This window comes from Tenrec ecaudatus, chromosome 4 (genome assembly GCF_050624435.1).
Source record: "Tenrec ecaudatus isolate mTenEca1 chromosome 4, mTenEca1.hap1, whole genome shotgun sequence".
In the NCBI taxonomy this organism is placed as follows: Eukaryota; Metazoa; Chordata; class Mammalia; order Afrosoricida; family Tenrecidae; genus Tenrec; species Tenrec ecaudatus.
Window position 1 is genome coordinate 173398078 of NC_134533.1, and position 12419 is coordinate 173410496.

The following is a 12419-nucleotide window of genomic DNA, read 5'->3' on the forward strand; positions in this document are numbered from 1 at the left end:
GGTCTCTAGGGGGCCACTGGGATGTAATAATGGGGCGTCTGGCGTAGAGCAGTAAGTGTGAGGGGCCGCTCAGCAGCAGGAGGAGGCTCTCTGTTCCCTTAAAGCAGCGGTTCTCAACCTGTGGGGGCGTCCCCTTTGGGGGTCGAACGACCCTTTTACAGGGGTCGCCCAACTCATAACAGTAGCAAAATGACAGCTACAAAGTAACAACGGAAATAATGTTATGGTTGGAGGTCAGCACCACACGAGGAACTGTATGAAAGGGTGGTGGCATGAGGAAGGTTGAGAACCACTGCCTTAAAAAACTTGGAGACTCAGAAACTACACAGGGTGGCTAGGCGTGGGGCTCTCCTTGAAGACAGGCGGTGTGTGAGAAGGGGCGCGGGGCAGGGGAAAGAGTAGCTCCCCAGGTCTAGACCCTCCACTGTAGGGGCGGGAGGTGCGGCGAGGACTGCATGGGGGTCCTGGGCCGCCCAGGGATTGCCGCCAGCAGCAGCAGGCGAGGCGCACGTTCAATGCCCTACCCCGCCGGGTGCCAAGCCAGTGCGCCCAGCACTAGGCGGGGAAGGAGGCGAGTCCAAGGGCCAAGCCCCCCAGGGCGCGGAGAGACGTTTTTGGAGCCGCCCTTGGGCTGTCCTGTACGCTGACGAAGCGGGGCGTGGACGTAAGTTCAAAGCCAGCCCCGCCCGGCCTCCAGAGCCCCGCGCGGCGGGCGCGCACAGCCGGCCAGCGCGGGGAGAGCGGCGGGCGCCGTTGCTAAGCCCCGCGCCCCCGGAGACGTGCCGGGTGCCGTCGCCGGCGCGCGCGGGAGGGAGGGAGGGCGGGCTGGCGCGCTTTTCATCGCTCGCCGCGCCCCGCCTCCTGGCCCCCGCCGGGCGGCCGCAGAGTCAAGTCCGCAAGTCGCCCGAGCCGCCGGCCGCGCCATGCCCGCCGCCGCGCCCACCCCGCGCCCGCCGCCGCCCCCGGCCCGGCCCGCGCCGGGCTGCCCCGCGAGGCCCGCCCCAGGTGAGTGCCGTGCGCTCCGGCGCCGAACGGGTCTCGGCTGCTCGCGAGCTGCCCCGGCCGGCCGGGAGCCGAGAACTTCTGTACCCGCACTCAGGCCCCTGGCCCCGGCTGATGGGGCTGGAGGGGGACAGACGGACGGCGGGGACCGTGTCAGTCCCTGTGGGAGTGCCCGGCGCGCGCTGTGGCGTGTGCGTGTGTGTGTGTGCGTGTGTGTGTTTGCGCGGGTGTCTCCACAAGCTGAAATGTGAAATTCTCTTGCTTGGGAATAACGCTGTCGAAGCTGGTTTCTTCCTTCTGGAGACACTGCCTGAAAGGCTGGCACCTTGCGCGGTGCGCGGGGCTGCAGTCAGCGATGATGCCCCGAAAGGAAGTGGCATGTTTTGAGCATCGCGGTGTGCGGGATGCTTCACCCAGACTTGGCCTTCACCTATCCTTTAATCTTGTACAGTGTACTCCCCATTTCTTAGAGGAGGCAGCCGAGGTTTCCACCACCTTGCTTGGGCTCACTAGCTCGGCGTGAAGGAGTCAGTGTTTGAACCCCAGCTCTGGCTGCCCTTGTCGCTGTTAGGTACCCTGGAGTCCATGCGGACTCATAGCGCCCCTCTGCCCCGCAGCTCTCCCCTGTCCTGCGCCATCCTCGCGATTGTTCATAGGTTTGAACCCAGCATCAAGGGCTTCCTCTTTTATTTGTTTGCTTGTTTGTTTATTTATTTTGCTGCCTTTCTAACCAGCTGAAGGTAAGGAACATTCCTTCGAATTGGAATCTGATCCCCATAAAGAAACAAAGCATGAAAGATGATCCTGGGAATGATTAGGGGCAGAACATTTGGGAATGAACAGGGAGAAACCATATTCCATCAATTACATCAAATATAGGATCATATTTACACTCCCTTTCACGTGTGTCTGGGGGCGAGGTGTGGTGAGATGGGAGAAGATGCTATTAGCCTGGGCAGAGGCGTCTGGGGTCACCTTTGCAGTTTCCGTCTGCTGGGAGTGGAGAGGGGGTGAAGAGAAGTTGGGCAGGAATTTGGGTTGTTATTCATCTCTTACACTTAGTCATCCCCCACACCTCACCCCCACCCAGCTGATCCATTTTCTGTCTCTTGCTTGACGTAGAGTCCACGTTAAAAGCTGCTCGTAGAAGCCAGTTTCCCTCTTCATACTTGTCTCTCATGTAACATCCAGCCATTAAGTGGCCCTGTCCTTTGATGGTTGTGTTGGGAGATGTGCAGTAGGTCTTACTTAGCGAGGTGATCCCTTAGGCTGGTGTTGAGATCATGATTCCAAAGAGGGAGGCATTGTGCTTAGACTTAGGGGGCAAGGTCCACAGAAGAAACAGAAGGGGTGCTGGGCTTGCTTGACACCCCAATGTAGAAAAAGCAGTTGAACAAATGTACGGATTGCTTTGCCTAGGGTAGTGCCACAAAGTGCCGGACAGGTGTGGGTGGGGTGGGGGGTGGGACAGAATCAGAAGGCAGGAAATGGTTTCTGAAAGGTGCTTTGTGACTCATTTCTTTGGCCTTTGAAAGGTCTCAGAAGCAGAGCACATGTCATGCTTGTTCCTTTGTTGTGGACTCAAAGAAGTGGGAAACAGTGAGAACGCCTAAGGCCTCCCAATGAACTGAGGCCCAGTCTTAGTGTTCTCAGCATGCAAAACAGCTCCAAATTGGAGAAAGACCCCTCGCAGGGAAAGAAATATCGGAGTAGGGAGTGCGTGTCTCCTCGGATCTCTCTACCACCTTGGGACACGCTGATGCCCATCAGTATTTTCCGCTCAGCTGACAGTCACCACGTCTCTGTTGGAGCATGACCCTTGGGATGTCAGTGCCTGTGGTTGTGTTGTGTGTGGGCCAGGAGTGCGGTGCATTTGGGGCAGCCCCAAAACAGGAATCTATAGAAATGAGGGCACACATAGTCCAGGGTCCTTTCCCTTGATTGGGACACTCAGGGGAATGGCATGCTTTCTCCTAGGAGATTCACTGTGGAGTGACGTTAGCATGACCTCTGTGGGTCATTGCTTGCCTTCATTCTGCGTCTTATTAAACTCCACTACCAATCCTTCCTAGTGCCTCCTAATTAAACGTTTTCATAGCCATTCTTATCTCAGGATCTGATTCTATGGAACTCTACATAAAATGTGGACCTTTCTCTCAATGTTTCTTTACCCCTCCCTTCCCGGCTGTGGTATCAGAATAAGAACATGATCACCAGTAAATGGTAGCCTGTGCTGGTCTGTAGGGTGCCTCCGTGTGAAGTAGCAGAACCTCCCCCATTCTGGGTGAATGCTGTCCAATGCCTGGGCATAGGATTGGTAGAAGGGTGTTAGGGTTCACTGACCCTCTCAGCTGCCTTTGGCACTGCACCCAGTGTTCAACCTAAGGGGACTACATCATGGTGCCTGGGAGAACAAAAACAAGATTGGGATGGGGGGTTGCCCATTTGTCCCATGATCTCATTTCTTGATTTCTCTTATCCTCCCTTCTCCACCTCCTATGTTTCTCTAACGATCTGAACACTCTAGGCAGATGTTTGCATTGCTCTGACCCAACTGACTAAATGTCTTAGCCTCTTTCTAAAATGGGCCAGGAGAAGGAAAAAGTCCGTGCCTTGGCCATCAGAAACTCAGTGCTACAAACTGCAGGTGGGAGGTAGAGGCTGGCCAGGGAAGTGGTCAGTTAGTCATTCACTCACCTGGCTTCCTAGGAGCTGCCAGGGGGCTCTGAGGCTTGACAGTGGTTCATTGTGTGTGAGGGTTTCCCTTCTTCCGGGGTTGGGAGTCCATTGTGTATACTCTCCTGAGTTTTCCTCTTTTCTATGGTTGGCCTTGACTCAGTGTCTAAACTTGGCTTGTCCTGTGGTGGAGCAGAGTCCCCTTTGGATAGAACTACGTGGGAAAGTTCTTTGAAGAAAACATATTTGTTCATTGCTTTGATGCAGGACTGAAGCAGAGCTGACAGAATGTAGGAATGGGGAAGAAGTGTAGACTGAGAGTTGAGAGCTTAGGTCTCAGATGGAGACTTCCTGGTGACCTGGGGCAAGACTGAAATTCTCTGGGAACTTCCGTGTCTTCATCTTTGTTTACTTTTTAATAATAACTATGCAACCAACTTCAGAGGGCTATTTGAGGATCAAAGAGGGAAATATTTTCATTGATTCATCCAACAATTATTTGAGCAAGCTCATGAAATAACGTACCCAGGGAGAACTGGAAGCCTCTTAGGGTTAGTTGTTGGCGGAGATGCATCAGGATGGGGATGGCAGGGGTGGGCTGGAGTCAAGCACCAGGTCAGTGCCTGCACGAGGGAGCCAAGGCCTCTCCTAGCTGCCTGCTCTGCTCTTTAGTGCTAGCGTTCATGCAGCTCGGCAGCCTGCAGGGTGGCACGTGGCGAGGGGGGTGGAGGCTAGGACCCTTGAGTCCCTTCGAACTTCCTTCAAATCTGGCTCTTACATTTCACAGTGTGGGACCTTGGGCAAGGTACCCAACTATTCTGAGACTCGTTGTTCTCCTTGATAAATGGGTGTGACTCAATTGTTCTGAAGATTGAGTGTTGTGAAGTAATTAGCAGATACTACTACAAATACATAGGAGCCCAGGGGGTGGCAGATGGTTAAGGGTTTGGTTGTTAACCCCACAGGTGGTGGTTTGAACCTGGCTGTGCAGGAGAAATGCCTGGGGACCTGCTTCCTTAAAGATTACTGCCAAGACAGCCCTGTGGGGCAGCTCTGCTCTGTCACATGGGGCATTGTGGGTTGAAAAGAGCTTGAAGGCACCCAACAGCATTACAAATGGAAAATATTGTTGAGTGAACTTTTTGCTGGCGAGATTCAGTTTGGGTGCCAGTGCTTGGTCAAATACTATTGAATAGACTAACAATAATGGTCACGATCATGCTCCGGGGCTCTTGTCAAAGTGCAGGTTTGGGTTTAGGTGGTCCGGGAAGGAGCCCGCGATGCTGCTTTTGTCACTGTCGCTTAAGTGCTGTGGATGCCTCTAGTGTGAGGACCTCACTTTTGAGTCCCAGGCTACACCTTCCAGAGGTGAAGTCCGAATCTCTCTCTGAGGGAAAGGGGTGGGGCTGAGAATCTTGTGTTTGGGGTGAGGGGAAGATGGTGGCGAGGGTTCAGGCTTCCTGGCCGAGACCTGCGGCAGGGGCAGTGTAGAATTGGGATTGAATATGGGATTTCCCATCGGGTAGTTGGAGTTAACCCAACTTCCCTCAAATGCCTTAGAACCAGTTTCCCAAAGGGAGCTCTTTTGGACAAATGTTGCCCACACTCCAAAGAGCTGGCACTGAGGTTGTAGAGATACACAATCCTGCCACAGAGACATCTAATCATGTGATTGTGGCATGATGAGAAAAGGATTGTGTTCGTGGACGATGGGTGGAAGGGAGTTTGGAAAGGGGTATGGGTATGTGTGTGAACTTCCTGTTGGTAACTCTACTTGAAATGGACTTTGAAGGATCAATCACTTGGCCTTAGTAGGGAGGAGGTCAGAAGGGTCTGGGGAGGGGCATTCTGGGCTTACGGAGCTACATGCCAAAAAGTATGGTGCCATGATCAGGTCCTTGAACAGGGTCATCTGAAGCATAGGATATCACAGACAGGCTCATTCGGGGGCACAGAGCTCAGTTCCCGATGTCATTCTTAGTCAGGAGAAGATGCAGTCCATTGCAGCAACATATTAACTCCATAATTCTATTTGGTTAACCCAAGCCATTCCTCATCATGATGTGTCCCCTGAGGGTTCAGTGGAGCACCAGCTTCACGGAGCTTCCTCATCTTGCAGTCACCCCGTTGGAACACGTAGTCTCTGCAGCCAGCACTGTAGAAAGAGATAGTTGGAGAGTTGCTCCCTGGCTCTTCTAGGCTTCAGTGTGGAGCTGATGCATTGTGGCTTATGCCGAGTTTTATAGGTGAGACAACCATTTCTGGGTTTAATGAAGGGGTGGAGAGGTGACCACTGTTAGGGCTTAAAGATGTCCCTCTGTCCAGGGCGGGGGTGGGGGTGGCGGCAGGTGAAGGGTAGGAGGACGACAGCAAGCCCTGGAAAGGCGTGATGGCGGTTTAGGTCAGACATGCTGAAGGCTCAGAAAGGGCAGGAGTTAAGGGACTAGCGAGAAGGAGCCTGAGTCGGCAGACATATTGCATGTGGAATCCAAGAGACCTGGAGGTTGACACCGGAGAAGGGAGGTGGGCTGAGAGGCAACCCAATGCCTCGGATTCCCTGGGGTTCCCTGGGCCCCATGCCTTGGTGGACAGAACAGAAGCGTTCAAGGGCAGAGCTGTGTTCAGCCACATTCCTATTGAGATTTTCCAACTGATTAGAGCGTTCCTTGGACCAATTTCTGGGGACTTGCTGCATCTTTCAGTGCCTGTTTGACTCAACAGGACATTTAATTAGTGTGCTCATTAGGTAGGATGATAAGTACGGCTTGGGTAGCCTTTCTGTTGTGCCTGCTGCCTCTGACCTGGTGGAGGAGGGTCTGGCAACATTTGACCTAATTAGGCACAGACTTCTTCTATGTGTTTGATGACTGGCTGGTCTGAGGCAGAAGCTGCCAGACTCACAATGTGAGATTAGTGGTCTGCCTTTAGTTTGGGAGAACAGAATGACCAGCCTCCCACACTCAGGTTTCTTTGGGTGGACATTCTCCCAGCAGAGACCATTACAGGAGCCCCAGCAAATGACGTACACTGGAGTATAGAAGCTGCACTTTGGGGAAGTGGTGAGCAGAGAACACGATCAAAGACAAACAGACAAATAAAAACACCGAAAGCTGCAAACAACCCCTGGGGCTCCTAGGGGGTGGGAATCTTGTATTCACTAAAATTTTCCACATTCAGTATGCTAAAAGGTAACTTCCATGTTCCCCCTTTCTTTTTAAAAATCATTTTATTGGGGGCTAATACAATTCTTATCACATCCATTGTGTCGAGCACATTTGTACATTCATTGCCACCATCATTCTCAAAACATTTGCTTTCTACTTGAGTCCTTGGTATCAGCTCCTCATTTTTCCTCTCCCTCCACGCTCCTCTCTCCCCCATGAGCCCTTGATAATTGATAAATTATTATTTTGTCATATCTTACACTGCCTGATGTCTCCCTTCATCCACTTTTCTGTTGTCCATCCCCCAGGGAGGAGGTTATATGTAGATCCTTGTAATCAGTTCCCCCTTTCCACCTCACCTTACCCTTACCCTCCTGGTATCGCCACTCTCACCACTGGTCCTGAAGGGATCCTCTGTCCTGGATTCCCTGTGTTCCCAGTTCCTATGTGTACCAGTGCACATCCTCTGGTCCAGTCGGATTTGTAAGGTAGAACTGGGATCATGATAGTGGGGGGCGGAGCATTTAAAAATTAGAGGAAAGGTGTAGGTTTTACTGTTGCTACACTGCACCCTGACTGGCTCGTCTCCTACCCTCGACCCTTCTGTCCCCTCTTTTAAAAACGATTAACCAGCTGACAAAAGCAACAGGTGCAGGCTGCCAGAAATGGCGTTCCCTCACACTGACCCCGCTTGTGACGAGCTTCTGCCTGCTGCTGGGTCTGGGTACAGATGGCATCTCCACAGCAGAGGCCCTCCGAGAAGTAAAGCCTCCCCCCTGCCTCCTTGATGTGATTGCTACAGAGCCCCAAGGGCAGGTGCATCCCTACCACCCCAGGGAGCACAGCTTTTCCTCATGGAACCCCCCACACTCCAACTCATCCAGTGGATCCCAACCCCTCCCAATCCCACGGGCCACACTGGGACTGGCCCTGTGTTTCTGAGATGGTAAGCCCTTCCTGGAGTAGAAAGCCTCCTCTTTCTCCGACAGAAGGCTCTTGGTTTCCGACGTTTGCCTTTTGGTCCACAGGTCCCATGGAAATGGTGGCAGGAGGGTTTGTTCTTCATGGTGATGCATACTTCCACGAGGCAGCCCAGGGCAAACTGGAAGGGCTGGCTGGAGGGCTACCGTTTCCTAGTTTTGAGCAGGGCCTTTCAGAAACCTGTTGGAGGAGCCTGGGGATTTGAGGTAGCTCAGCGGTGGCGGTGCTTCCAGATTGACCTCCAGCACTAGCCTCTGCCACTTGGGTCCAGGACAGGGATGCTGGCAGCGCCCACATAAGCCCTCTTCTTCAGTCGATGCCACCAGTCCCCTGCCCACTGTCCCTGAGCACTTGCTAGTGCTGTTCTGAGAGCACCCACTGCACGCTGCTGCAATGCAGAGAGCATTCTGTGGCTACAGGTTGGCCCTTTCTTGGGCAGGCCAGAGTGCTTGGCATGTTAGTTCCCCGACCCCAGAGTAGCTTTCAAGAGGGAAATAGGTGGCTGGCTGCCCGTCTCCACTGGAATGCCTACGGGTGAAAAGTTGGTCTTATGAGGTTGGCCTCTGAGCTTTTGAGCCTTTGTCCTCTGAAGCAGAGGAGTCTCGGCCTTGGGCGCCTCGCTTGGGTACTGTCCCTTCTGTGTACAGTCGCACGTAAGTCAGCCCTCTCCTTGTCTGCACTCAGGACAGATACCTGAGGCCTCTTGAGAGCGTTTCCCACTGAGCTCCCTGAATAATGCTTCTAATTCCCAAATTCCTCCCCTCTTCAGCGGCTTGATGAACATTAAAGCGAAATTTAATTCTGTTCTCTTATGGTTTAGCTCTTTATGCTTAACTTTTTTTTTTTTTAAAGCCAGTCAAATTCAGCAGTGGGGGTATGCTTAACTTTTAAATTCACTTGGAATGAAAATATGTACGTGTGTGTGACAGAGGGAGATGAGAATACAGATACGCCCCCCCCACAATCATTAGCCAATTGTTCCAACATTGATTAAGAATTATTATCTTCCTGATGGCATTTTTATGATCTTTAAATTCTAATGCGAAGTAGTAGCTATTTGGGGGCTATATTTTTCTTTTTCGTCAAATCCAGCTATTCTTGTGCAAGTACCAAGACGTAATTGCAGCTCTGTAATACATTTTACTATCTTCATTACGCATCTCGTCCCGTCCTCCCTCCAAAATTATTACATTAGTGCCTAAACTGCTTCAAATCTGCAAATTGCATTAGGGAAGAAATGGTGCCTTCAAATCGAGTATTTCACTTTCTGGAGCGGCCAGTCGTTTACATGCCCTTCCTCATTCCTCTCCAGTTGTGGTCTTCCTCGTGCCAGGCCCACGCCTTTGGGTAAGATTATTTCTGAGAGCTTTCTATATGTTAGCGTTATAAGCGTTAATATTTCTTCTATTATTTTTTCCAACTGATGATCACAGTTATGTAGTGTACACACGCATTCTGCCCCCACCCCCCCCACAGCAGAGCTATCGAGTGGATTTGAACTCCCCGTCTTTAGTTCTTTAGGAATGCCGTGTATTACTCTTTTCTTTAAACACACACACACACTTGTAGCAGGCTGTCTTCTAGTTATCTTTTGAAGCAAAATGTGGACACCTTCTAAAATTGCAACACATTCTGAGTGGGTGGCAGAGAGGGAGGGGCTGGGTTCTCGACAAGAATTGGAGCGCCCCACCCCCACAGCCCAGGTGCCGGGTTACAGATGCCATGCAAACAGATAGGCGAGCTTCTTTGTGTGTTTTCTATCTGTGGCACGATCTCCTACACCTTGAAAACTTGATTGTAAGTGTCTCTGACTGGTCATAGACACCACTGGCCCCGACATCAAAGTCTGCTTTGACATGATTGATGCTTGTCAGTAATAACAGGTTTAGAGTCTGGGTAATAAAAGACAATGTCACAGGAGGCCCCCTCTGCACTGATGCCAAAGGCAGCCCTGGCAGGTCAGACCTGTCCTTGCAAAACAAAACAAAAGGCTGCTGCTGCCCAGTCAGGGTCTCATCTTGTGTTCCAGTGGAGAACGGCAAGACATCGGCTGTATTCCTCAGAAAAGGGAAAAGAAAGAGGTAGAAACACAAAGTGCTCCAGACCAGATCCCCCTTCTCTTTTAGGAACCTGGGCTCAGCTGGTGCCCAGAGGCTGCTGATCTCCAGTAATCTGGTCCCAGGAAGCCTGTGGGGGCTGGGTGGGTGGGGAGTGAGGGCAGGTCGAGTCCTCTCTCTCTGGGGACGTGTTAGTGCTGTGTCTGAAATGACCGCATTGTTACATAGACTCGGAGAACTCTACCCTTTCCGACTCTGCTTGACTAACGATGCTTGTCAGTTTCTGGAGAGAGTGTTTTCCAAAGATGTCTCTTTGTGTGGAAGGAAAACGAGAGCCCACCCTCACTGTGAAAGGGAAATGAGAGTCTGCACCGGTGGGTGGGTGGGTCGGACAGAGGAGGAGGACACACGGACTTTGCCAACCGGTTCCAATGCCCCAGTGGGTCCTGTGATCTCTGGGACATTGGGTAGGTATTTGTTCTTTTCCAGTTGCTGTGTCTTTGTGTGAGAGACAAGGGAGGCTGCCAGTCCGCTTTGTGTTTAGTGACTTGGGCTTTCTTCCTTTTGAGCATCAAAGAGGCGTCTTTATTTCGCTGCTGCCTCTCTTAGAAGGGCACCGTGGACTGGACGTGTTGAGGTGGGGGTGGGAGGGTGGGAAGGGGCAGGTTGGTAGCCCTTCCTCTTACTGCTTTACCTCCCTCCTGGCGTGGGCTTTCCCAGCAGCCTACAACCCAAAGAAAGAACAACAAACTTGCATGCGGGATTTTTATTCTACCGGGAGGAAGGAGGTTTAAATATCTGCCCATCTCAGGGGAGGACAGAGGAAAGTTTTATATTTTCCGAACTGCCTTGAGTCACTGGCAAACATTCTCCGCAGATCCTGGCTAACTAGCTGTCTCCATCTGGACCAGGCTGACATGGTCAAACTACAATTAACCACCGTCCGCTAACAATTCAGTCAGGCATAGTCCCATCCTGTCCAAGCATTTTAAGAAAGTCTTTTTCTTCTAGGTCATCTAGGTCTTTTCCCGCTCAGTGTAAAAGCTATAAAATGAGACACTAGGAAGCGCCTATGATCAGTGATTGTCACGGGCTGCTCTTTGATCACCGGGTGGTCTCTGTGGCGGTGGGTTTGGTTAGGTTTTCGTGGAGGCATAAATCCTGAGCACCCGGTTGCTTCAATCCCACAGCCCCCTCTGTGTGACATGGTGATGGTTGTTAGCAGGGCTGTGGATTTAGGGGACTCTGCCAGCAGCACTTGTTTATCGCAGGCCGACCACACACCTCGTAGCCACTGAGATTTTAGCACACGCAGGTGACGATAGTCCTGGGGAGCCAGGCTGCCGAGTCCCAGAGCTCCCAGGGCAGCGAGGACCACCGGGTGCGCTGCCGGCACACATGTGGCTGAGGACCTCCACGGCTCTGGCACTTAGGAGGGATGTCAGAGGACAGTGAGGGCGCTTTGTGGTACCTGCCGGAAGCCTGTCACCAGCAGTCGTTTGGCACGGTGACTTCTCTACTTTTAAATGAGAGGAAAAGCAAACCCAGGCTGAAATCCCCAAAGGCAGCAAAGTTGGCACAGTACCCTGCTGTGCCCAAGGTCACTCGTACTTGTTTGGGATCTTAATGTACTTCGGGGAGTTGAATCCGAGGCCGTGCTGTCTTTGGGGTTATCAGGGTAAAGCTTACCTGTTTGTAGCTTCAGGAACATTGTGTGACATTATTTTGCCCAACTGAGATGCTGGCTGGCTGAGCAAATAGGACAGCGCGGAAGTATCTGAGGCCTAGATGTCGAGGCCCCTTCATGAGACTGAGTTTTGGCTCACCACTTCCTCGGGGAGGCCTCTTGGGCTTTCCTTTATCCTGTGGTGACAAATGGCATCCCCAAACTTTAATGAAAGATTCACAATCTCCGGAAGAATGGTTTTTTATCATCCAGTGTGTGGCTTTGGGCTTATTGCTTCCCTCTATGTCAGTGGTTCTCAACCTTCCTAATGCCCCAACTCATTAATACAGTTCCTCATGTTGTGGTGACCCCCTCCCCCAACCACAAAGTTATTTTCGTTGCTACTGCATGACTGTAATTTTGCTACTGTTATGAATCGTCATGCAAATATCTGATATGCAAGATGTATTTTCATTGTTACAAATGGAACATAATTAAGAACAATTAAAGCATAGTGATTAATCACAAAACAATATGTAATATCTTATGAAATATTGATGTTTTTCAATGGTCTTAGGCAACCTCTGCAAAAGGGTCATTCGACCCCTAAAGGGGTCTCGACCCACAGGTTGAAAACTGCTGCTCTAGGAGAGCTGGTAGCATAGTGATTATGTGTTGGACTGTGATCCACAAGGTCAGCAGTTCAAAACCACCAGCTGCTCCATGGGAGAAAGACGGGGTTGTCTACCTCCATAAACAGTTACAGTCTAAGAAACTCACTGGGGTAGTTCTAGCCTGGCCTATGGGGTCACTATGAGTCAGCATTGACTCGATGCCAGTGAGATTTTGTGGGCCAAAGTTGTGTCTGACACT

At 51.5% G+C, this 12419-nt stretch overlaps 1 protein-coding gene across 1 annotated transcript in view; it reads left to right on the forward strand.

The window, feature by feature from the left end:
• Positions 1-896: 896 nt before the first annotated feature.
• The window catches only part of DCLK3 (doublecortin like kinase 3), a 53017-nt gene continuing 41494 nt past the window's right edge, over positions 897-12419 (forward strand). The window contains exon 1 of the mRNA XM_075547078.1: positions 897-1005. Coding sequence (XP_075403193.1) covers positions 924-1005 — 82 coding nt within the window. The 5' untranslated portion in view covers positions 897-923. The remainder of the gene's footprint in view (positions 1006-12419) is intronic.